This window comes from Heterodontus francisci, unplaced genomic scaffold, assembly GCF_036365525.1.
Source record: "Heterodontus francisci isolate sHetFra1 unplaced genomic scaffold, sHetFra1.hap1 HAP1_SCAFFOLD_894, whole genome shotgun sequence".
NCBI classification, from domain to species: domain Eukaryota; kingdom Metazoa; phylum Chordata; class Chondrichthyes; order Heterodontiformes; family Heterodontidae; genus Heterodontus; species Heterodontus francisci.
The window spans coordinates 10008-33481 of NW_027140446.1; the positions used below are offsets into that span (position 1 = coordinate 10008).

Consider the following 23474-nt stretch of genomic DNA (forward strand, 5'->3'; position numbering starts at 1 on the left):
TCTCTCCCGGTGTGTTTTACTCCTGTTTTGGGTCTCAGTCTCTCCCCGGTGTGTTTTATTCCTGTTTGGGGTCTCAGTCTCTCACCGGTGTGTTTTACTCCTGTTTTGGGTCTCAGTCTCTCTCCCGGTGTATTTTACTCCTGTTTTGGGTCTCAGTCTCTCCCCGGTGTGTTTTAATCCTGTTTTGGGGTCTCAGTCTCTCCCCGGTGTGTTTTATTCCTGTTTGGGTCTCAGTCTCTCCCGGTGTGTTTTATTCCTGTTTGGGGTCTCAGTCTCTCCCCGCTGTGTTTTATTCCTGTTTGGGGTCTCAGTCTCTCCCCGGTGTGTTTTATTCCTGTTTTGGGGTCTCAGTCTCTCCCCGGTGTGTTTTATTCCTGTTTGGGGTCTCAGTCTCTCCCCGGTGTGTTTTATTCCTGTTTTGGGTCTCAGTCTCTCCCCGGTGTGTTTTATTCCTGTTTGGGGTCTCAGTCTCTCCCCGGTGTGTTTTATTCCTGTTTTGGGTCTCAGTCTCTCCCGGTGTTTTTTACTCCTGTTTTGGGGTCTCAGTCTCTCCCCGGTGTGTTTTACTCCTGTTTGGGGTCTCAGTCTCTCCCCGGTGTGTTTTATTCCTGTTTTGGGTCTCAGTCTCTCCCCGGTGTGTTTTATTCCTGTTTGGGGTCTCAGTCTCTCCCCGGTGTGTTTTATTCCTGTTTTGGGGTCTCAGTCTCTCCCCGGTGTGTTTTATTCCTGTTTGGGGTCTCAGTCTCTCCCCGGTGTGTTTTACTCCCGTTTTTGGGGTCTCAGTCTCTCCCCGGTGTGTTTTATTCCTGTTTGGGGTCTCAGTCTCTCCCCGGTGTGTTTTATTCCTGTTTGGGGTCTCAGTCTCTCCCCGGTGTGTTTTATTCCTGTTTGGGGTCTCAGTCTCTCCCCGGTGTGTTTTACTCCCGTTTTTGGGGTCTCAGTCTCTCCCCGGTGTGTTTTATTCCTGTTTGGGGTCTCAGTCTCTCCCCGGTGTGTTTTATTCCTGTTTGGGGTCTCAGTCTCTCCCCGGTGTGTTTTAATCCTGTTTTGGGGTCTCAGTCTCTCCCGGTGTGTTTTAATCCTGTTTTGGGGTCTCAGTCTCTCCCCGGTGTGTTTTAATCCTGTTTTGGGGTCTCAGTCTCTCCCGGTGTGTTTTAATCCTGTTTTGGGTCTCAGTCTCTCCCGGTGTGTTTTATTCCTGTTTTGGGTCTCAGTCTCTCCCGGTGTGTTTTATTCCTGTTTTGGGTCTCAGTCTCTCCCCGGTGTGTTTTATTCCTGTTTTTGGGGTCTCAGTCTCTCCCGGTGTGTTTTAATCCTGTTTTGGGTCTCAGTCTCTCCCGGTGTGTTTTATTCCTGTTTTGGGTCTCAGTCTCTCCCCGGTGTGTTTTATTCCTGTTTTTGGGGTCTCAGTCTCTCCCGGTGTGTTTTAATCCTGTTTTGGGTCTCAGTCTCTCCCGGTGTGTTTTATTCCTGTTTTGGGTCTCAGTCTCTCCCCGGTGTGTTTTATTCCTGTTTTTGGGGTCTCAGTCTCTCCCCGGTGTGTTTTAATCCTGTTTTGGGTCTCAGTCTCTCCCCGGTGTGTTTTAATCCTGTTTTGGGGTCTCAGTCTCTCCCCGGTGTGTTTTATTCCTGTTTTGGGTCTCAGTCTCTCCCGGTGTGTTTTACTCCTGTTTTGGGTCTCAGTCTCTCCCCGATGTGTTTTAATCCTGTTTTGGGTCTCAGTCTCTCCCCGATGTGTTTTATTCCTGTTTGGGGTCTCAGTCTCTCACCGGTGTGTTTTACTCCTGTTTTGGGTCTCAGTCTCTCCCGGTGTATTTTACTCCTGTTTTGGGTCTCAGTCTCTCCCCGGTGTGTTTTAATCCTGTTTTGGGGTCTCAGTCTCTCCCCGGTGTGTTTTATTCCTGTTTTGGGGTCTCAGTCTCTCCCGGTGTGTTTTAATCCTGTTTTGGGTCTCAGTCTCTCCCGGTGTGTTTTACTCCTGTTTTGGGTCTCAGTCTCTCCCCGGTGTGTTTTATTCCTGTTTGGGGTCTCAGTCTCTCACCGGTGTGTTTTACTCCTGTTTTGGGTCTCAGTCTCTCTCCCGGTGTATTTTACTCCTGTTTTGGGTCTCAGTCTCTCCCCGGTGTGTTTTAATCCTGTTTTGGGGTCTCAGTCTCTCCCCGGTGTGTTTTATTCCTGTTTGGGTCTCAGTCTCTCCCGGTGTGTTTTATTCCTGTTTGGGGTCTCAGTCTCTCCCCGCTGTGTTTTATTCCTGTTTGGGGTCTCAGTCTCTCCCCGGTGTGTTTTATTCCTGTTTTGGGGTCTCAGTCTCTCCCCGGTGTGTTTTATTCCTGTTTGGGGTCTCAGTCTCTCCCCGGTGTGTTTTATTCCTGTTTTGGGTCTCAGTCTCTCCCCGGTGTGTTTTATTCCTGTTTGGGGTCTCAGTCTCTCCCCGGTGTGTTTTATTCCTGTTTTGGGTCTCAGTCTCTCCCGGTGTTTTTTACTCCTGTTTTGGGGTCTCAGTCTCTCCCCGGTGTGTTTTACTCCTGTTTGGGGTCTCAGTCTCTCCCCGGTGTGTTTTATTCCTGTTTTGGGTCTCAGTCTCTCCCCGGTGTGTTTTATTCCTGTTTGGGGTCTCAGTCTCTCCCCGGTGTGTTTTATTCCTGTTTTGGGGTCTCAGTCTCTCCCCGGTGTGTTTTATTCCTGTTTGGGGTCTCAGTCTCTCCCCGGTGTGTTTTACTCCCGTTTTTGGGGTCTCAGTCTCTCCCCGGTGTGTTTTATTCCTGTTTGGGGTCTCAGTCTCTCCCCGGTGTGTTTTATTCCTGTTTGGGGTCTCAGTCTCTCCCCGGTGTGTTTTATTCCTGTTTGGGGTCTCAGTCTCTCCCCGGTGTGTTTTATTCCTGTTTGGGGTCTCAGTCTCTCCCCGGTGTGTTTTATTCCTGTTTGGGGTCTCAGTCTCTCACCGGCGGGTTTTACGCCTGTTTCAGGCCCACTCCGCCCCTCCCCGGCTGGTCAAACCCACCTGTTGCCTGGTAACGACGATCTGGTCCCGCCCCTACTCGGGTTCCGATGACGTCAACGTGAGGCCGGCTCCTGCCCTCCGATTGGCTGCTGCCTCGTCTGGTCGAGGCGGCCGAGCGAAGGATTTGCCCGGAGTTGCGCTGTTTGTGCGACCGGGCTGGAACCAAACACCAGACATAAATAACCATGGTTGAAATAACAGTCCCAAAAGCTGGAGATTATCGATTACAACGTGTGATTTACCGAGCAGTGTGGAGAGTGAAAACTCGCGGCGGTTAACTGTACAGTCTCTTGGAGTTCGGATGGTTTGCTTCCCAGGGGAAACAGATGGTCGGCCACCCACATCCCTTTCCCCCCCCCCGCCACGCCGTCACCGCACGCGTCCGCGCTTTGAAAAATTGGCGCCAGAAATGGCTAACGGTTTTCCGCTGCTGGCCTCCTCACGTGACCCTGCCCCTGCCATGGCGGCCGAGCAACCCCCCGCCGGGAGCCGGTTCCCGTCCAACTCGAGCTCCGAGGCTGCGGGCGAGGAGCAGGCCCCGCCGCTGGAAGATGAGGAGCTGCAGCGGTACCGCGGGTGCCTGCGGCAGGCCAAGGAGCTGGCCCGGGCGGGCGAGCTGCGGGCGGCGCTGGGCCTGCTGAGGGAGGCGCTGGGGCTGTGGCCGAGCCGCAAGGTGGAGAGGCGGGTGCGGCGGCTGGAGGAGGCGCTGGCCGAGCAGGAGAGCGAGGAGGAGGAGGACGAGTTCGTCACCGTCCCCGGCTGCGGCCTGGCCCTGTACGCCGGCCTCTACCGGCGCCTGTACCCGCACCAGCGCCAGGGGGTGGCCTTCCTTCACCGCCTGTTCGCCCACGGCCGGCCCGGCGGCATCCTGGCCGACGACATGGGCCTGGGCAAGACGGTGCAGCTGATCGCCTTCCTCTCCGGCATGTTCGACTCGGGCCTGCTGACCTGCTGCCTCCTGCTGCTGCCCGGCAGCCTGATCGCCAACTGGCTGTCCGAGTTTACCCACTGGACCCCGGGGATGAGAGTGAAAGGTCAGGGCCTGGGGGGAGAGGGGACTGGACCGAACGACAGTGCTGCACTCCCTCAGTACTGACCCACCGACAGTGCGGCACTCCCTCAGTACTGACCCTCCGACAGTGCAGCACTCCCTCAGTACTGACCCTCCGACAGTGCGGCACTCCCTCAGTACTGACCCTCCGACAGTGCGGCACTCCCTCAGTACTGACCCTCTGACAGTGCAGCACTCCCTCAGTACTGACCCTCCGACAGTGCAGCACTCCCTCAGTACTGACCCTCTGACAGTGCAGCACTCCCTCAGTACTGACCCTCGGATGTGCAGCACTCCTCAGTACTGACCCTCCGACAGTGCAGCACTCCCTCAGTACTGACCCTCCGACAGTGCGGCACTCCCTCAGTACTGACCCTCCGACAGTGCAGCACTCCCTCAGTACTGACCCTCGGATGTGCAGCACTCCTCAGTACTGACCCTCCGACAGTGCAGCACTCCCTCAGTACTGACCCCCTGACAGTGCAGCACTCCCTCAGTACTGACCCTCCGACAGTGCGGCACTCCCTCAGTACTGACCCTCCGACAGTGCGGCACTCCCTCAGTACTGACCCTCCGACAGTGCAGCACTCCCTCAGTACTGACCCTCCGACAGTGCGGCACTCCCTCAGTACTGACCCTCCGACAGTGCGGCACTCCCTCAGTACTGACCCTCCGACAGTGCAGCACTCCCTCAGTACTGACCCTCCGACAGTGCGGCACTCCCTCGGTGCTGACCCTCCGACAGTTCGGCACTCCCTCAGTACTGACCCTCCGACAGTTCGGCACTCCCTCAGTACTGACCCTCCGACAGTGCGGCAGTTCCTCAGTACTGACCCTCCGACAGTGCGGCACTCCCTCAGTACTGACCCTCCGACAGTGCGGCACTCCCTCAGTACTGACCCTCCGACAGTGCAGCACTCCCTCAGTACTGACCCTCCGACAGTGCAGCACTCCCTCAGTACTGACCCTCCGACAGTGCGGCACTCCCTCAGTACTGACCCTCCGACAGTGCGGCACTCCCTCAGTACTGACCCTCTGACAGTGCAGCACTCCCTCAGTACTGACCCTCCGACAGTGCGGCACTCCCTCAGTACTGACCCTCTGACAGTGCGGCACTCCCTCAGTACTGACCCTCGGATGTGCAGCACTCCTCAGTACTGACCCTCCGACAGTGCAGCACTCCCTCAGTACTGACCCCCTGACAGTGCAGCACTCCCTCAGTACTGACCCTCCGACAGTGCAGCACTCCCTCAGTACTGACCCTCCGACAGTGCGGCACTCCCTCAGTACTGACCCTCCGACAGTGCGGCACTCCCTCAGTACTGACCCTCTGACAGTGCAGCACTCCCTCAGTACTGACCCTCCGACAGTGCGGCACTCCCTCAGTACTGACCCTCCGACAGTGCGGCACTCCCTCAGTACTGACCCTCCGACAGTGCGGCACTCCCTCAGTACTACCTCAGTACTGACCCTCCGACAGTGCGGCACTCCCTCAGTACTACCTCAGTACTGACCCTCCGACAGTGCGGCACTCCCTCAGTACTACCTCAGTACTGACCCTCCGACAGTGCGGCACTCCCTCAGTACTACCTCAGTACTGACCCTCCGACAGTGCGGCACTCCCTCAGTACTACCTCAGTACTGACCCTCCGACAGTGCGGCACTCCCTCAGTACTACCTCAGTACTGACCCTCCGACAGTGCGGCACTCCCTCAGTACTGACCCTCCGACAGTGCAGCACTCCCTCAGTACTGACCCTCCGACAGTGCGGCACTCCCTCGGTACTGACCCTCCGACAGTGCGGCGCTCCCTCGGTACTGACCCTCCGACAGTGCGGCGCTCCCTCGGTACTGACCCTCCGACAGTGCGGCGCTCCCTCGGTACTGACCCTCCGACAGTGCGGCGCTCCCTCGGTACTGACCCTCCGACAAAGCGGCACTCCCTCAGTACTGACCCTCCGACAGTGCGGCGCTCCCTCGGTACTGACCCTCCAACAGTGCGGCGCTCCTTCAGTACTGACCCTCCGACAGTGCGGCGCTCCCTCGGTACTGACCCTCCGACAGTGCGGCGCTCCCTCGGTACTGACCCTCCGACAGTGCGGCGCTCCCTCGGTACTGACCCTCCGACAGTGCGGCGCTCCTTCAGTACTGACCCTCCGACAGTGCGGCGCTCCCTCGGTACTGACCCTCCGACAGTGCGGCGCTCCCTCGGTACTGACCCTCCGACAGTGCGGCGCTCCCTCGGTACTGACCCTCCGACAGTGCGGCGCTCCCTCGGTACTGACCCTCCGACAGTGCGGCGCTCCCTCGGTACTGACCCTCCGACAGTGCGGCGCTCCCTCGGTACTGACCCTCCGACAGTGCGGCGCTCCCTCGGTACTGACCCTCCGACAGCGCGGCGCTCCCTCGGTACTGACCCTCCGACAGCGCGGCGCTCCCTCGGTACTGACCCTCCGACAGCGCGGCGCTCCCTCGGTACTGACCCTCCGACAGTGCGGCGCTCCCTCGGTACTGACCCTCCGACAGTGCGGCGCTCCCTCAGTACTACCTCAGTACTGACCCTCCGACTGCGCGGCACTCCCTCGGTACTGACCCTCCGACAGTGCGGCGCTCCCTCGGTACTGACCCTCCGACAGTGCGGCGCTCCCTCAGTACTGACCCTCCGACAGTGCGGCGCTCCCTCGGTACTGACCCTCCGACAGTGCGGCGCTCCCTCGGTACTGACCCTCCGACAGTGCGGCGCTCCCTCGGTACTGACCCTCCGACAGTGCGGCGCTCCCTCGGTACTGACCCTCCGACAGTGCGGCACTCCCTCGGTACTGACCCTCCGACAGTGCGGCACTCCCTCAGTACTGACCCTCTGACAGTGCGGCGCTCCCTCAGTACTGACCCTCCGACAGTGCGGCACTCCCTCAGTACTGACCCTCCGACAGTGCGGCGCTCCCTCAGTACTGACCCTCCGACAGTGCGGCACTCCCTCAGTACTGACCCTCCGACAGTGCGGCGCTCCCTCGGTACTGACCCTCCGACAGCGCGGCGCTCCCTCGGTACTGACCCTCCGACAGCGCGGCGCTCCCTCGGTACTGACCCTCCGACAGTGCGGCGCTCCCTCGGTACTGACCCTCCGACAGTGCGGCGCTCCCTCGGTACTGACCCTCCGACAGTGCGGCGCTCCCTCGGTACTGACCCTCCGACAGTGCGGCGCTCCCTCGGTACTGACCCTCCGACAAAGCGGCGCTCCCTCGGTACTGACCCTCCGACAGCGCGGCACTCCCTCGGTACTGACCCTCCGACAGCGCGGCACTCCCTCAGTACTGACCCTCCGACAGCGCGGCACTCCATCAGTACTGACCCTCCGACAGCGCGGCACTCCCTCAGTACTGACCCTCCGACAGCGCGGCAATCCCTCAGTACTGACCCTCCGACAGTGCGGCGCTCCCTCGGTACTGACCCTCCGACAGTGCGGCGCTCCCTCGGTACTGACCCTCCGACAGTGCGGCGCTCCCTCGGTACTGACCCTCCGACAGTGCGGCGCTCCCTCGGTACTGACCCTCCGACAGTGCGGCGCTCCCTCGGTACTGACCCTCCGACAGTGCGGCGCTCCCTCGGTACTGACCCTCCGACAGTGCGGCGCTCCCTCGGTACTGACCCTCCGACAGTGCGGCGCTCCCTCGGTACTGACCCTCCGACAGTGCGGCGCTCCCTCAGTACTACCTCAGTACTGACCCTCCGACAGCGCGGCGCTCCCTCGGTACTGACCCTCCGACAGCGCGGCGCTCCCTCGGTACTGACCCTCCGACAGCGCGGCGCTCCCTCGGTACTGACCCTCCGACAGCGCGGCGCTCCCTCGGTACTGACCCTCCGACAGCGCGGCACTCCCTCAGTACTGACCCTCCGACAGCGCGGCACTCCATCAGTACTGACCCTCCGACAGCGCGGCACTCCCTCAGTACTGACCCTCCGACAGCGCGGCAATCCCTCAGTACTACCTCAGTACTGACCCTCCGACAGCGCGGCACTCCCTCAGTACTACCTCAGTACTGACCCTCCGACAGCGCGGCGCTCCCTCGGTACTGACCCTCCGACGGCGCGGCGCTCCCTCGGTACTGACCCTCCGACGGCGCGGCGCTCCCTCGGTACTGACCCTCCGACGGCGCGGCGCTCCCTCGGTACTGACCCTCCGACGGCGCGGCGCTCCCTCGGTACTGACCCTCCGACGGCGCGGCGCTCCCTCGGTACTGACCCTCCGACGGCGCGGCGCTCCCTCGGTACTGACCCTCCGACGGCGCGGCGCTCCCTCGGTACTGACCCTCCGACGGCGCGGCGCTCCCTCGGTACTGACCCTCCGACGGCGCGGCGCTCCCTCGGTACTGACCCTCCGACGGCGCGGCGCTCCCTCGGTACTGACCCTCCGACGGCGCGGCGCTCCCTCGGTACTGACCCTCCGACGGCGCGGCGCTCCCTCGGTACTGACCCTCCGACGGCGCGGCGCTCCCTCGGTACTGACCCTCCGACGGCGCGGCGCTCCCTCGGTACTGACCCTCCGACGGCGCGGCGCTCCCTCGGTACTGACCCTCCGACGGCGCGGAGTCCCTTCGGTCCCGGCGGTGTGGCGCTTTCTAAGTCCCGGCGCTGCTCTCCCCTGGAGTGTCGTCCTTGATTTTTGTGCTGAAGTCTGCACCACTAACTGGTGACTGCGATAAGTGAGAGGCACCCACTGAATCACGGCTGATGATCTGTTTTTGTTTCCAGAGTTCCATGGCACGAAGAAGGAGAGGACTAAAAACCTGGAGAGGGTGCAGCGACGAGGGGGTGTGGCAATCACCACCTACCAAATGCTGATCAACAACTGGCAGCAGCTCGCCAGCCTCGACGGGAAAGAGTTCACCTGGGACTACATGGTGCTTGACGAGGCCCACAAGATCAAGACAAAATCCGCTAAGACCACCAAGTGTGCCAGTGCCATCCCGGCCAAGAACCGCATTCTGCTGACGGGAACGCCGGTGCAGAACAACCTGCAGGAAATGTGGTCGCTCTTTGACTTTGCATGCCAGGGCTCCCTGCTGGGCACCTGCAAGACTTTTAAGATGGAGTATGAGAACCCCATCACCCGGGCTCGGGCGAAAGATGCCACCCCTGCAGAGAAGGCACTGGGGCTCCGGATCTCGGAGAACCTCATGAAGATCATTCAGCCTTATTTCTTGCGGAGAACCAAGGAGAACGTGCAGAAGACAAGCGAGTCTTTGCGCCTTAACGGTATCGGGGAAGCAGAGGGGCCAAAATCTCCCACCGCGGTCCAAATGCCAAGCTTAACCAGAAAGAACGACCTGATTGTCTGGGTTTACCTCAGCCAGGTCCAGGAGGAAATCTACAACAGGTTTGTGTCGTCGGAGCAGATCCAGGAGTTGCTTCAGACCAAGCGCTCGCCCCTCGTGCAGCTGACCAATTTGAAGAAGTTGTGTGACCACCCGAGACTTCTACCCAGAAGGATCTGGGAGGAGCTGGGCCTTGACGGATGCGAGGGCGATGAGGGGAGTGACATCAGCCGCGTACCTGACGAGGATCTGGTCCAGGAGTCGGGCAAGCTGGTCTTCCTGCTGGGGCTGCTGGAAAAGCTGAGAGAGGAGGGCAGACGCACGCTGATCTTTTCCCAGTCGAGGAAGATGCTGGACATTATCCAGCGTGTCCTGACCAACAGGGGCTTCAAGTGCATGCGCGTGGACGGGACCATGGCGCTGCCAGAGCGGCAGAAGAAGATCGAGACCTTCCAGCAGAGGACAGACTACTCAGTCTTCCTCCTCACCATGCAGGTTGGCGGCGTGGGCCTCACTCTCACTGCAGCTAACAGGGTGGTGATCTTTGACCCCAGCTGGAACCCTGCCACAGACGCGCAGGCTGTGGACAGAGCCTACAGAATTGGGCAGACCGACAATGTAGTGATCTACAGGCTGATCACGTGCGGCAGCGTGGAGGAGAAGATTTACAGGCGGCAGATCTTCAAAGGTAATTCTTTTCAGCAGCCATTGTTTCCCAAGTCTTCCTTACAGTCTCAACTTAGCTACTGTGGCAACAGAAACTAACGTTTCAGGTCAATGACCAATTCTCATCTGGAACATTAACTCTGTTTCTCTCTTTCTCTAGCCCCCCACCATCACACTTCCAGACCTGCTGCGTATGTCCAGCATTTTCTGGTTTTATTTCAGATTTTCAGCATCCACAGCATTTTGCTCTTGATAAAGTTCAAGCTTTCTGTTTTTGGGTGTAAGTCGTTGACTACTTTGCACAGGCAGCTTCCCATTCCGAGTAACGCATGTGTTTTTTAAAAAATAAAATCATCCTGGGGATGTGGGTGCTGCTGGCGAGGCTGGCATTTATTGCCCATCCTTTGTATGCCTTGCGAAGGTAGTGGTGGGATGCTGTCTTGAACAGCTGCAGAGTGTGCGGTGAAGGTAGACCCCTTCAGCAGCGAGTTGGAATTAAAATATCACTAATGCTTAGTGCCCCTGTTAAATGTCTATTCTAATGTGGTGTTGGATCAGGAGCAAACACTATCTTTAAAATCAAGGCACAGTACAGCACGAGATAGGATTAATTAATGACCTCATACTGAAGGCGACCCTAGGCAGCAGCGATCATAATATGATTGAATTTTACATTCAGTTTGAGGGAGAGAAGAGTGGGCCTAAGACTAGTATTAAACTTAAATAAGGGCATGAAAGCAGAACTAGCTAAAGTGAAATGGCAAAGTAGGTTAAACGATAGGTCAATAGAGATGCAGTGGCAGACATTTAAGGGGATATTTCAGAATACACAGAATAGATACATTCCAACGGGAAAGAAAGATTCCAAGGGGAGGACTCACCATCCGTGGGTGGTTAACTAAAAATTGTAGATAGTATCAAACTTAAAGAAAAAGCATATAATTGTGCAAAGATGGGTGGCAGGTCAGAAGATTGCACAGAATATAAAAAACAGCAAAGAATGACTAAAAGGTTAATGGGGGAAAATGAGTAAGAGAGAAAGCTGGCTAGAAATATAAAAACAGATAGTAAGAGTTTCTATAGATTTTTAAAAGAGAAAAGAGTTAACAAAGTGAGCATTGGTCCTATAAAAAGTGGGTCTGGGGAATTAATGGAAAATGAGATAGCAGATGAATTGAACAGGTATTTTGCATCAGTCTTTACTAGAGAGGATACAAGTAACATCTCAGAAATAGCTGTAAATCAGGAAATGGGAGGAAATCAAGAAAATTACAATCACCAGGGAAGTGGTACTGAACAAATTGTTGGAGCTGTAGGTTGACAAGTCCCCGGGTCCTGATGGACTTCATCCTAGGGTGTTAAAAGAAGTGGCTAGTGAGATAGTTGATGCGTTGGTTTTAATTTTCCAAAATTCCCTACATTCGGGGAAGGTTTCATTAGATTGGAAAATAGCGAATGTAACTCCTTTATTCAAAAAGGGGAGACAGAAAGCAGGAAACTACAGGCCAGGTAACTTAACAGCTGTCATAGGGAAAATGTTAGAAGCTATTATTAAAGACGTTATAGCAGGGAACTTAAAAAAAAAAATTCAAGGTAATCAGACAGAGTCAACATGGTTTTATGAAAGGGAAATCATGTTTAACCAATTTATTGGAGTTCTTTGAAGAAGTAACATGTGCTGTGGATAAAGGGGAACAGGTGGATGTACTGTACATAGATTTCCAGAAAGCATTTGATAAGGTGCCACATCAAAGGTCATTGCGGACCATAAAAGCTTTTTTAAAATGTTTATTTCGAGATACAGCACTGAAACAGGCCCTTCGACCCACCGAGTCTGTGCCGACCAACAACCACCCATTTATATTAATCCCATATTCTCTACCACATCCCCACCATTCTCCTACCACCTACCTACACTAGGGGCAATTTACGTCTTTGGCTGTGGGAGGAAACCGGAGCACCCGGCGGAAACCCACGCGGGCACAGGGAGAACTTGCAAACTCCGCACAGGCAGGACCCAGAACTGAACCCGGGTCGCTGGAGCTGTGAGGCTGCGGTGCTAACCACTGCGCCACTGTGCTTATGGTGTAGGGTGGGGTTGTCCAACATATGGCCCGTGAGCCAGGATCAGGCCTGCCAAATGTTTCCATCTGGCCTGTGGATATAACCTGTTTCCGGGGCCGTTCCTCATCCTCACCCTGACTGGAGATTAGAAATTTCCCTTTTGTCATCTTACAGAGCGGCCTTTTTAAAAACATTGCACTGTCAGTTTAAAGCAAGAGACCCAAGGTTTTCATTTGTTCGAGGCGAGTTCTCACTTTTTTAAAAAAACCACCGGAAAACCCAGTGTCTGTCAGATTGAAACTGATGTTTTTCAAAAGGCTGCTCTGTAAGAAAAAGGGAAATTTCTAATCTGCAGTCAGGGTGAGGCGGGATTCTCATCATTTTAAAAAAAAAGCCCGCTGGGAAACCCCCGAGTCCGTTGGAAAACAGCTGTTCCCAATGTTAGCTGCTGGCTTGAAACTGACAGCGCAATGTTCTTAAAAAGAACTAACCAACCATCTGCTGAGTGTCCGCTCTCTGCAACTGTGGGAGGGGGAGGAGGGGCACAGAGAGTGTGGGGTGGGGGAAACACAATAAGGAGTGAGCAACGCTGGGTGGGGAACGCTGGAGACACGGGGGTGGGGGGGGGGGGGGCAGAAGAGAGTCAGTCATTTACTTACGGCACAGAAAGAGGCCATTCTGTCCATCGAGTCCATGCCGGCTATCCACTGAACTATGCAGTCAGTCCCACTCCCTGGCTCAATCCCTGTAGCCCTGCAAGTCTCTTTCTCTCGGGTGGGCATTCAACTTCCTGTTGAAGTTATTAATTGTCTCCGATTCCACCGCCCTTGTGAGCAGTGAGTTCCAGGTCATTACCACCCGCTACGTAAATGAAGTGCTTCCGTGTATTCCCCCTGCATCTTTCACACAAAACATTCAATCTGTGTTCCCTAGTCCTAAAGGGGAAGGGCTGGGGGTGTGGGGAGGAAGGGCAAATGAGAGACACACAGAGTGTAAGGAGATGGGGAGAGAGTTCAGAGAGTCTCCTGAAAGATGGACATCTATCCAGAATACTCTGCATCAAGTGTGCAGGCAGAGATTGACTACTTAATAAAGCAAAAATAATGCCAGGTATGTCACTAACTCAATTTTCAGTATAGCGAGGAGAAAATAAGTCAATAAATTTGTCTTATTTAAAGTTTCTTCACAAAAATGCACATTTGTTGTTTTTATTAGTAAGATAAATTTTTAATGCCTTTATCTTTCGAAATTTGCTTACCAGCACCCCAGCCGAACAAAAATTGTAATATGGCCCTTTGCCCAAAAAGTTTGGACCCCCCCCCCCCTGGTGTTTTGGCATGGATAGAAGATTGGCTCACTAACAGGAAATAGTAGGCATAAATGGGTAATTTTCTGGTTGGCAAGATGTATCGAATGGTGTGCCACAGGGATCAGTGCTGGGGCCTCAACTTTTTACAATTTATATAAATGACCTGGATGAAGGCACTGAAGGTATGGTTGCTAAATTTGCTGATGACAAAGAGGATGTGAAGCTACAAAGGGATATAGATAGGTTAGTGAGTGGGCAAAGATCTGGAAAATGGAGTATAATGTGGGAAAATGTGAAATTGTCCATTTTGGCATGAAGTATAAAAAAGCATATTATCTAAATGGTGAGAGATTGCAGAGCTCTGAGATGCAGAGGGATCTGGGTGTTCTAGTGCATGAATTGCAAAAAGTTAGTATGCAGGTACAGCAAGTAATTAGAAAAGCTAATAGAATGTTATCATTTATTGTGAGGGGAATTGAATACAAAAGTAGGATGGTTATGGTTCAGTTCTACAGGGTATTGGCGAGACCAGATCTGGAGTACTGTGTACAGTATTGGTCTCCTTATTTAAGGAAGGATGTAAATGCATTGGAAACAGTTCAGAGAACGTTTACTCGACTAATACCTAGAATGAGCGGGTCCTCTTATGAGGAAAGGTTGGAGAGGCTAGCCTTGTATCTGCTGGAATTTAGAAGAGTAAGAGGCGACTTGATTGAAACATATAAGATTCTGAGGGGTCTTGACAGGGTGGATGTAGAAAGGATGTTTCTTGTGGGAGAGCCTAGAACTAGAAACAGAAAATAGGAGCAGAAGTAGGCCATTCGGCCCTTCGGGCCTGTTCCGCCATTTTAAAAAGATCATGGCTGATGGTCTAATTCAGTACCTGTTCCTGCTTTCTCCCCATATCCCTTTGACATTAAGAAATATATCTGTCTCCGTCTTGAATATATTTAATGACTTGGCCTCCACTGCCTTCTGTGGTAGAGAATTCCACAGGTTCACCACCCTCTGAGTGAAGAAATTTCTCCTCATCACGGTTCTAAATGGCATACCGCGTATCCTGAGACTGTGACCCCTGGTTCTGGACTCCCTAGCCATCGGGAACATCCCCCCTGCATCTAGCTGTCTAGTCCTGTTAGAATTTTATAGGTTTTTATGAGATCTCCTCTCATTTCAAACTGTAGTGGTGATGTTGGGAATGGCATTAAACAGGAAATTAGGGACGCATGCGATAAAGGAACATATATAATAATGGGTGACTTTAATCTGCATATAGGTTGGGCCTATATAAAAAATTAGTCACAATACCATAGAGGAGGAATTCTTGGAGTGTATACGTGATGGTTTTTTGGACCAATACGTTGAGGAATCAACTGGAGAATAGGCTGGGGTATTGTGTAATGAGCGAGGAATAATTGACAATCTAGTGGTGCGAGACCCCTTGGGGATGAGCGACCATAATAAGATAGAATTCTTCATCAAGATGGAGAGTGACGTAGTGAGACCAGGGTCCTGAATCTTAGTAAAGGAAACTATGAAGGTACGAGGCACGAGTTGGCTATGATGGCTATGACGTTACTTAAAGGGATGACAGTGGATAGGCGATGGCAAACATTTAAAGAGCGCATGGATGAACTGCAACAATTGTTTATCCCTGTCTGGCGCAAAGGTAAAAGGGGAAAGGTAGCTAAACCATGGCTTAATAGGGAAGTTAGAGATAGCATTAGATCCAAGAAAGAGGCATATAAATTTGCTTAAAAAAAACAACAGACCTGAGGATTGGGAGCAGTTTAGAATTCAGCAAAGGAGGACCAAGGGATTGATTAAGAAGGGGAAAATAGAGTGCGAGAGCAAGCTTGCGGGGAACATAAAAACTGACTGTAAAAGTTTCTATAGGTATGTGAAGAGAAAAAGATAGGTGAAGACAAATGTAGGTCCCTTACAGTCAGAAACTGGGGAATTTATTATGGGGAATAAAGAAATGACTGACCAACTAAATGCATACTTTGGTTCTGTCTTCACAAAGGAGGACACAAATATCATACCAGAAATGTTGGGGAACACAGGACTTAGTGAGAGAGGAGCTGAAGGAAATCAGTATTAGTAGAGAAACGGTGTTAAGGAAATTGATGGGATTAAAGGCCAATAAATCCCCAGGACCTGATGGTCTGCATCCCAGAGTACTTAAGGAAGTGGCCCGAGAAATAGTGGATGCATTGGTGGTCATCTTCCAAGATTCTACAGACTCTGGAACAGTTCCTACAGATTGGAGGGTAGCCAATGTAACCCCACTATTTAAAAAGGGAGGTAGAGAGAAAGCAGGGAATTATAGACCAGTCAGCCTGACGTCGGTAGTGGGGAAAATTCTAGAGTCCATTATCAAAGATTTTATAGCAGAGCACTTGGAGAACAGTGGTAGAATCGGGCAGAGTCAGCATGGATTTACGAAAGGGAAATTATGTTCGATAAATCTACTAGAATCTGTAGAAGGTGTTAGTTTCGGCAGGCATCAAGATCGGCGCAGGCTTGGAGGGCCGAATGGCCTGCTCCTGTGCTGTTTTGTTCTTTTTAGAATTCTTCGCGGATGTAACTAGTAGAGTTGATGAGGGGGGGAGCCAGTGGAACTGATTTATTTAGACTTTCAGAAGGCTTTCGACAAAGTCTCATGTAAGAGATTAGCGTGTAAAATTAAAGCGCATGGGATTGGGGGTAGCGTATTGTGATGGATCGAAAATTGGTTGGCAGACGGGAAACAAAGAGTAGGGATAAATGGGTCTTTTTCCGAATGGCAGGCAGTGACTAGTGGGATACCGCAGGGATCTGTGTTAGGACCCCAGCTATTCACAATATATATTAATGATTTAGATGAGGGAACTAAATGTAATATCTCCAGATTTGCTGATGACACAAAACTGGGTGGGAGGGTGAGTTGTGAGGAGGATGCAGTGAGGCTTCAGGGTGATTTGGACAAGAGTGAGTGGGCTAATGCATGGCAGATGCAGTATAATGTGGATAAATGTGAGGTTATCCACTTTGGTAGCAAAGACAGGAAGGCAGAATATTATCTGAACGGCTATAAACTGAGGGAGGGGAATATGCAGCGAGACCTGGGTGTTCCCGTACACCAGTTGCTGAAGGTAAGCATGTAGGTGCAACAGGCGGTAAAAAAGGCAAATGGTATGTTGGCCTTCATAGCGAGAGAATTTGAGTACAGGAGCAGGAATGTCTTGCTGCAATTATACAGAGCCTTGGTGAGGCTTATATTCACTGGAGTTCAGAAGAGTGAGGGGATCTCATAGAAACCTATAAAATTCTAACAGGACTTGACAGGGTAGATGCAGGAAGGATGTTCCCGATGGTGGGGGAGTCCAGAACCAGGGGTCATAGTCTAAGGATACAGGGTAAACCTTTCAGGACTGAGATGAGGAGAAATTTCTTCACCCAGAGAGTGATGAGCCTGTGGAATTTGCTACCACAGAAAGCAGTTGAGGCCAAAACATTGTATGTTTTCAAGAAGGAGTTAGATATCGCTTTTGGGGCGAAAGGGATCAAAGGATATGGGGGAAAGCGGGAACAGGTTACTGAGTTGGATGATCAGGCTTGAAGGGCTGAATAGCCTACTCCTATTTCCTATGCTTCTACGTTTCTTCTAAACTCTAGTGAACATAGGCCTAGTCGACCCAATCTCTCCTCATACGTCAATCCTGCCATCCCAGGAATCAGCCGAGTAAATCTTCTTTGCACTCCCTCCATGGCAAGAACATCCTTCCTCAGATAAGGAGACCAAAACTGCACACAATACTCCAGATGTGGTCTCTCTAAGGCCCTGTATAACTGCAGTAAGACATCCTTGCTCCTGTACTCAAATCCTCTTGCAATGAAGGCCAACATACCATTCGCCTTCCTAACTGCTTGCTTTCAGCGACTGGTGTACAAGGACACCCAGGTCTCGTTGCACCTCCCCCTTTCCCAATCTATCACCATTCAGATAATCTGCCTTTCTGTTTTTACAACCAAAGTGGATAACCTCACATTTATCCACATTATACTGCATCTGCCATGCATTTGCCCACTCACCCAACTTGTCCAAATCTCATTGAAGCCTCTTTGCATCCTCCTCACAGCTCACATTCCCCCACCCCGCACCCCCCCCCCCGGCAACCCCCCAGCTTTGTGTTATCTGCAAACGTGGAAATGTTACATTTAGTTCCCTCACCCATGTCATTGATATATATTGTGAATAGCTGGAGCCCAAGTATTGATTCCTGCAGTACCCCACTAGTCACTGCCTGGAAAAAGACCCGTTTATTCCTACTCTCTGTTTCCTGTTTGCCAACCAGTTCTCTATCCATGCCACTATATTACCCCACAATCCCATGTGCTTTAATTTTGCACACTAACCTCTTATGTGGGACCTTATCAAAAGCTTTCTGAAAGTTCACATACAGCACATCCACTGGTTCTCCCGTATCTGTTCTACTAGTTACATCCTCAAAAAAACTAACTAGGAGTCACTGTTTAAAAATAAGGGGGTGCCCATTTAAGACAGAGATGAGGAGAATTATTTTCTCTGAGAGTCCTGAGTCTTTGGAACTCTATTCCTGAAAAGGCGGTGGAAGCAGTGTCTTTGAATATTTTTAAGGCAGAGGCAGATAGATTCTTCATAAGGGAGTGCAAGGTTATCCTGGGGTAGGCGGGAATGTGGAGTTGAGGTTACAATCAGATCGGCCATGATCTTATTGAGTGGTGGAGCAGGCTCTAGGGGTTGAGTGGCTGACTCCTGCTCCTAATTCGTGTGTTTGTAGAAAGGGGCCATTCAGCCCATCAAGTTTGTGCTGGCTCTTTTTAAAAGTGACCCAGTTAATCCCCCACTCTTTCCCCACTGTCACTGCAATTTTCCCCTCCAGGTATTTATCTAGTTCTCCTTCGGCTCCTATCAGGGTGTGATTGGTAATGAATTGTATTCTGACAGAGCACTATCTTTGAAATGGGTATGATTAATGCCTGCACTCTCTCTCTCTGTCTTTGTTTGGAAGATTCGCTGGTTCGCCAGTCAGTCGGCGAGAGGAAGAATCCCTTCCGCTATTTCAGCAGCCAGGAGCTGAGGGAACTGTTCATACTGGAGGACCCCAGGACCTCGAGCACACAGAGGCAGCTGCAGTCCATACATGCCAGCCAGAGACGGACAGACAGCGCGCTGGACCAGCATATCACCTTCCTACACACCCTGGAGATGTTCGGGGTGACAGACCACGACCTCATCTTCTCCCAGGATGGTGCCCCCGACGAGGAGAATGATCCCGAGTCACAGCATTACATCCAGCAGCGCGTACAAAAAGCCCAGGAGCTGGTGACGGCGGAGTCACATTTACAGCAGCAGCTGGCACAGAACATCAAGGCTAACACTGAACCAGCTTGGCTCAACAGGCCCCCAGAGCCTCCAACCATTAGGGGTATGGTCGGCTTTTGTACTTGTTGCCCTTCCCGACACTTGGCCCTTTTAAATATTTGCTCTTGGGTGTAGGTGTGGCTGCTGGTAGTTTAAGCTCATTCTGTAGATTACTAGTCCGGGGACGTAAACACTACCACACCTATCGTGTAGGTTTCTTTCATAGCTGGCTATTTGCCTGCCGAGGGCATTACACCTGGACCAGTCTGTCCTTGCCTGACAGCAAACATCACTGGGTATAGATTGGAAGAGGAAACCTGGGCTCTATTCTCTCTTTCTCCCCCCATCCCCAGCCCAAAACCAAACTGGCCTTCTGACCATGAGATTAGTCATCACATAGGAGATAGGCCATTCGGCCCCTCGAGCGCATTCCATCATCCAATTGAGATCATGGCTGACCTGTATCCCAACTCCATCCAACTGCCTTGGCTCCATATCCCTCAACACCCTTGGCTAGCCAAAATCTCTCCATCTGAGATTTGAAAAGATAATTCATTGAGCTGGGATCTACTACCTTTTGTAGGAGAGAGTTCCCTGCTTCTTGCAGCCGATTATTATTAAGTTGATGTTTCTGGTGGAGGAAGCTGTGGCACACTGGCTTGCGCTCTCGGCTGGCTCTCTGGCCAACCCAGCAGCTGAAGGCTGAGTCACGCTGGTGTCAGCTGTGACTCACTGGGTAGCCCTCTCTCCTCTGAGCCCCACTCCAGACACTTCAGCATCGCGTCCAGGCAGACACTCCCAGTGCAGCCCTGAGTGAATGATGTGCTGAGGGTGCGGTGTGGTGCACTGCCACAAGGTCAGTTACTGAGGGAGTCCGAGGTGTGGTCTTTCGGGAGTCCGAGGTGTGGTCTTTCGGGAGCGACGGCTCCATCTGCCCTCTCAGATGGGCATAAAAAATCCCACTGAATTATTCCAAAGAGAAGAGGAGCTCTCCCTGGTGTCCTGGCCAATATTTATCCCTCAACTGCCATCAATCACCTAAAGCACGTTATCCTGCCATCATCGCATTCCAACTGTGACAACCCTTCAGAAGTACTTCATTAGCTGTAAAGTGTTTCAGGACATCTTGAGGTCAGGAAAGGTGCTATCGAAATGCAAGCTTTGGAATTCTCTCTCCCTCTCAGTAATTTGTTTTTTAATTCATTCATGGGATGTGGGCATCACTGGCCAGGCCAGCATTTATTGCCCATCCTTAATTGCCCTTGAGAAGGTGGTGGTGAGCTACCTTCTTGAGCCGCTGCAGTCCAGCAGATTTCCTTCCCTAAAGGACATTAGTGAACCAGATGGGTTTTTACAACAATCGACAATGGTTTCATGGCTTTTTAATTCCAGACTTATTAATTGAATTCAAATTCCACTTTCTGCTGTGGCGGGATTTGAACCCATGTCTCCAGAGCATTACTCTGGGTTACTAGTCCAGTGACAATACCACTACGCCACTGCCTACCCCAGTAATAACTGGTTAGCCTGTTACCCAGGAGAAGCCTGTGAGCAGTTTGCTTAAAATGGTTATTTTTGCTTTTACAGGCAGAGGAGAAGGAATCACGAGACCAAAGGCAGGTTCTCCCAACGCCATATCGCCAGTATCGAGTGAAAGTGCTGTTCCCCCCTCTCCAGTCACTATGGAATTGACGCAGCCCATTGACAAAGAGTTGGCGGATGAGGTTCTTGACCTGAGCTGCAAATTAGCTGAGTTGCCAATTGGGTCAGGGGAGCAGGGCGACAGTGTGGTGATGCTGGACAGTTCTCAGTCACCTGGTGACTCCAATTCTAGCAGTGCTGGTGTTGGTGGAGGTGACTCCCTCTCTCCAAGCCCTGGACCCGCTGTGTGCCAGTTGCCCGACCTGAGTGGTGAACTGTCCCCAGTTCTTAAAAACAGCTTCCATCAGTTTTCCTCTGAAGACCAAGGTGACAAGTCTGAGACAGGACAACTACTCACCTCTGAGGTTAATTCTCCTGCCTCCAAGCTGGTGTTTGAATCTGATTTTAATCTGGTGTTAGATGAGACAATGGAGGAGGGGAAGGATCTGGACTCCCAGGAGCAGGCTGAAGCCAGACACCTGACCGAAGACTCTCCCAATTCTTTAATTGAGGTGCAGCTGAGCAATGTGGAGACAGCTCGGCCTGTTGACCAGGCAGGTGAGCTGTCTCTCTCGGCGGGTGATGAATCTCCCAGTAGTCTGGAAGAGGGATCCTCCCATATTCTACAACCCTGGAAGAAATTCAGGGGTAGAGTTATCGACAGTGACAGTGAGGAGGAAATGGAGGGCGACCTCGACCCTCCAAGCAGCCCGGAGGAATACCCTGGCCAGCCTTTGGCCAGTCCAGCGCTGCAAGCTTTCCGCATAACCAATGCTTCCACCCCTAAAGGGTTAAATTCACCCCTTTCAGCTGTCCTGAACAGAAGTGTGAACCGCTCAGTCGCTTCCAGGCGTTCGATGATCAATGTGGTTATTGATGATGTGGAGGACATGGATGAGGACACCGCTGGCAGTGACACTGATGATGATGATTATCCAGGTGATGGTATTATTAATGTCAGCAGCCAGAGCGATGGAGAGGAAAGTGCAGGTGAGCACACCAACGAGCCCAGGGGAAATCAACTGGAAGACAGATGTGCAGAAGAACCACCTTCTGAAAGGCAAAGATTGGAGCTGGGATCAGGCAGCAGTGACGAAGGAGTCTCTGAGTCCTGTAGTTTGACGGGGAGCAATGATGAGGCAGAGAGCGAGAGAGAGCAGTCTGGAACATTTGACCCAGAGCTTGGCTCTGGTGAACAACTGGAGACGTTTACCAAGGCGGCAGAACAGCCAGCTGTGCTCGATACTTGTGCAACAAGCAAACAGACGGAGCCTACCCTGGACCAATATGACAGGCTGGTGAAACATGGCAAAGAGCAGATGGAGCAAGGAAACTTGAAAGCAGCCCTAAACTGTCTGCTCCAAGCTTTGGATCTAAAGAGTGGAGATCCCGAAATACAGCTAATGACCATTAAACTGTATCGGCAGCTAGACCAGAGCTGAGGGTGGAGAATTCAAGAGACAGACTGCAGGCCACCTCCTCTATTCCACCAGACCCTTGGCCACTTAACCTGCTCGCTTCCTTTGCAGAACCAGAACAGTAAGAGAGCTAATTCCTATATGTGGTTTTCTGAATATTTTGTTGAGCTATGATGTTACTGTATAGAGGGTGAATATATTCTGTGTATGATGAGCATATCAGGACTTTAAACAGACTGAAAGCTGAAGTTTTAAATCTGGAGAACCTGTTAACATTCAAAAGCTAAATCGAAGTCCCTTGAAAATACGTATGTTTAAATCTTTCTCTCCCATCTCTATCTTTTTAAAATTGCTCTCCCTCTCTCTATGCTCCTCCTCCTCCCTCCCATTTCCTCTCCTCCTCCTCCCCCTCCCATTTCCTCTCCTCCTCCTCCCCCTCCCATTTCCTCTCCTCCTCCTCCCCCTCCCATTTCCTCTCCTCCTCCTCCCCCTCCCATTTCCTCTCCTCCTCCTCCCCCTCCCATTCCTCTCCTCCTCCTCCCCCTCCCCCTCCCATTTCCTCTCCTCCTCCTCCCTCCCATTCCTCTCCTCCTCCCTCCCATTTCCTCTCCTCTCCTCCTCCCTCCCATTTCCTCTCCTCTCCTCCTCCCTCCCATTTCCTCTCCTCTCCTCCTCCCTCCCATTTCCTCTCCTCTCCTCCTCCCTCCCATTTCCTCTCCTCTCCTCCTCCCTCCCATTTCCTCTCCTCTCCTCCTCCCTCCCATTTCCTCTCCTCTCCTCCTCCCTCCCATTTCCTCTCCTCTCCTCCTCCCTCCCATTTCCTCTCCTCTCCTCCTCCCTCCCATTTCCTCTCCTCTCCTCCTCCCTCCCATTTCCTCTCCTCTCCTCCTCCCTCCCATTTCCTCTCCTCTCCTCCTCCCTCCCATTTCCTCTCCTCTCCTCCTCCCTCCCATTTCCTCTCCTCTCCTCCTCCCTCCCATTTCCTCTCCTCCTCCCTCCCATTTCCTCTCCTCCTCCCTCCCATTTCCTTTCCTCCTCCTCCTCCCTCCCATTTCCTCTCCTCCTCCTCCTCCCTCCCATTTCCTCTCCTCCTCCTCCTCCCTCCCATTTCCTCTCCTCCTCCTCCTCCCTCCCATTTCCTCTCCTCCTCCTCCTCCCTCCCATTTCCTCTCCTCCTCCTCCTCCCTCCCATTTCCTCTCCTCCTCCTCCTCCCTCCCATTTCCTCTCCTCCTCCTCCTCCCTCCCATTTCCTCTCCTCTCCTCCTCCCTCCCATTTCCTCTCCTCTCCTCCTCCCTTGTAACGTGGGACGTTGGCCTACAATCTCTGGTTTTCCCACTCTGCCATTGTGTCTCTTCTCTTACCCCTCCCCCACTTTTGCCTTGCCCATGTGCCTGAAAAAGCCAGACATGCTGCCAGTGCCCCTGCTATGGTCTGAGTGATCAGTGTGCTGGATTATTGTTGCCTATTGCTGCCTGCTTGTTTTGTTTCTGATGAGAGGTCAGAGTAAGGATTGTGTTAGTCTGTTTGAGTTGTTCGAATGGGAGGACAGCATGCTGCTTCCTGAGTTAAGATGTGCAAGGCATGTATTGCCAGGAAAGCCGCTGGCCTTGGTTGTGTGC

The 23474-nt window shown here is 52.5% G+C and overlaps 1 protein-coding gene across 1 annotated transcript; it reads left to right on the forward strand.

Moving 5' to 3' along the window:
* Positions 1 to 3115: 3115 nt before the first annotated feature.
* On the forward strand, positions 3116 to 23253 carry ercc6l (excision repair cross-complementation group 6-like). Its single transcript, XM_068025520.1, has 4 exons — positions 3116 to 4035; positions 8804 to 10054; positions 18442 to 18858; positions 20382 to 23253. Exons 1-4 carry the CDS (start codon positions 3303 to 3305, stop codon positions 21875 to 21877), a joined length of 3897 nt encoding a protein of 1298 aa, XP_067881621.1. The 5' UTR covers positions 3116 to 3302; the 3' UTR covers positions 21878 to 23253.
* The last annotated feature ends 221 nt before the right edge of the window (positions 23254 to 23474 follow it).

What these genes read in the sequence shown, in the direction of transcription:
- ercc6l (XM_068025520.1), top strand. Translation starts at nt 3,303, where the DNA reads ATGGTTTGCTTCCCAGGGGAAACAGATGGTCGGCCACCCACATCCCTT. An exon ending in CCCGGGGATGAGAGTGAAAG is followed by an intron (nt 4,036 to 8,803) that starts GTCAGGGCCTGG and finishes TTTTGTTTCCAG; the next exon opens with AGTTCCATGGCACGAAGAAG. An exon ending in CAGGCGGCAGATCTTCAAAG is followed by an intron (nt 10,055 to 18,441) that starts GTAATTCTTTTC and finishes TTTGTTTGGAAG; the next exon opens with ATTCGCTGGTTCGCCAGTCA.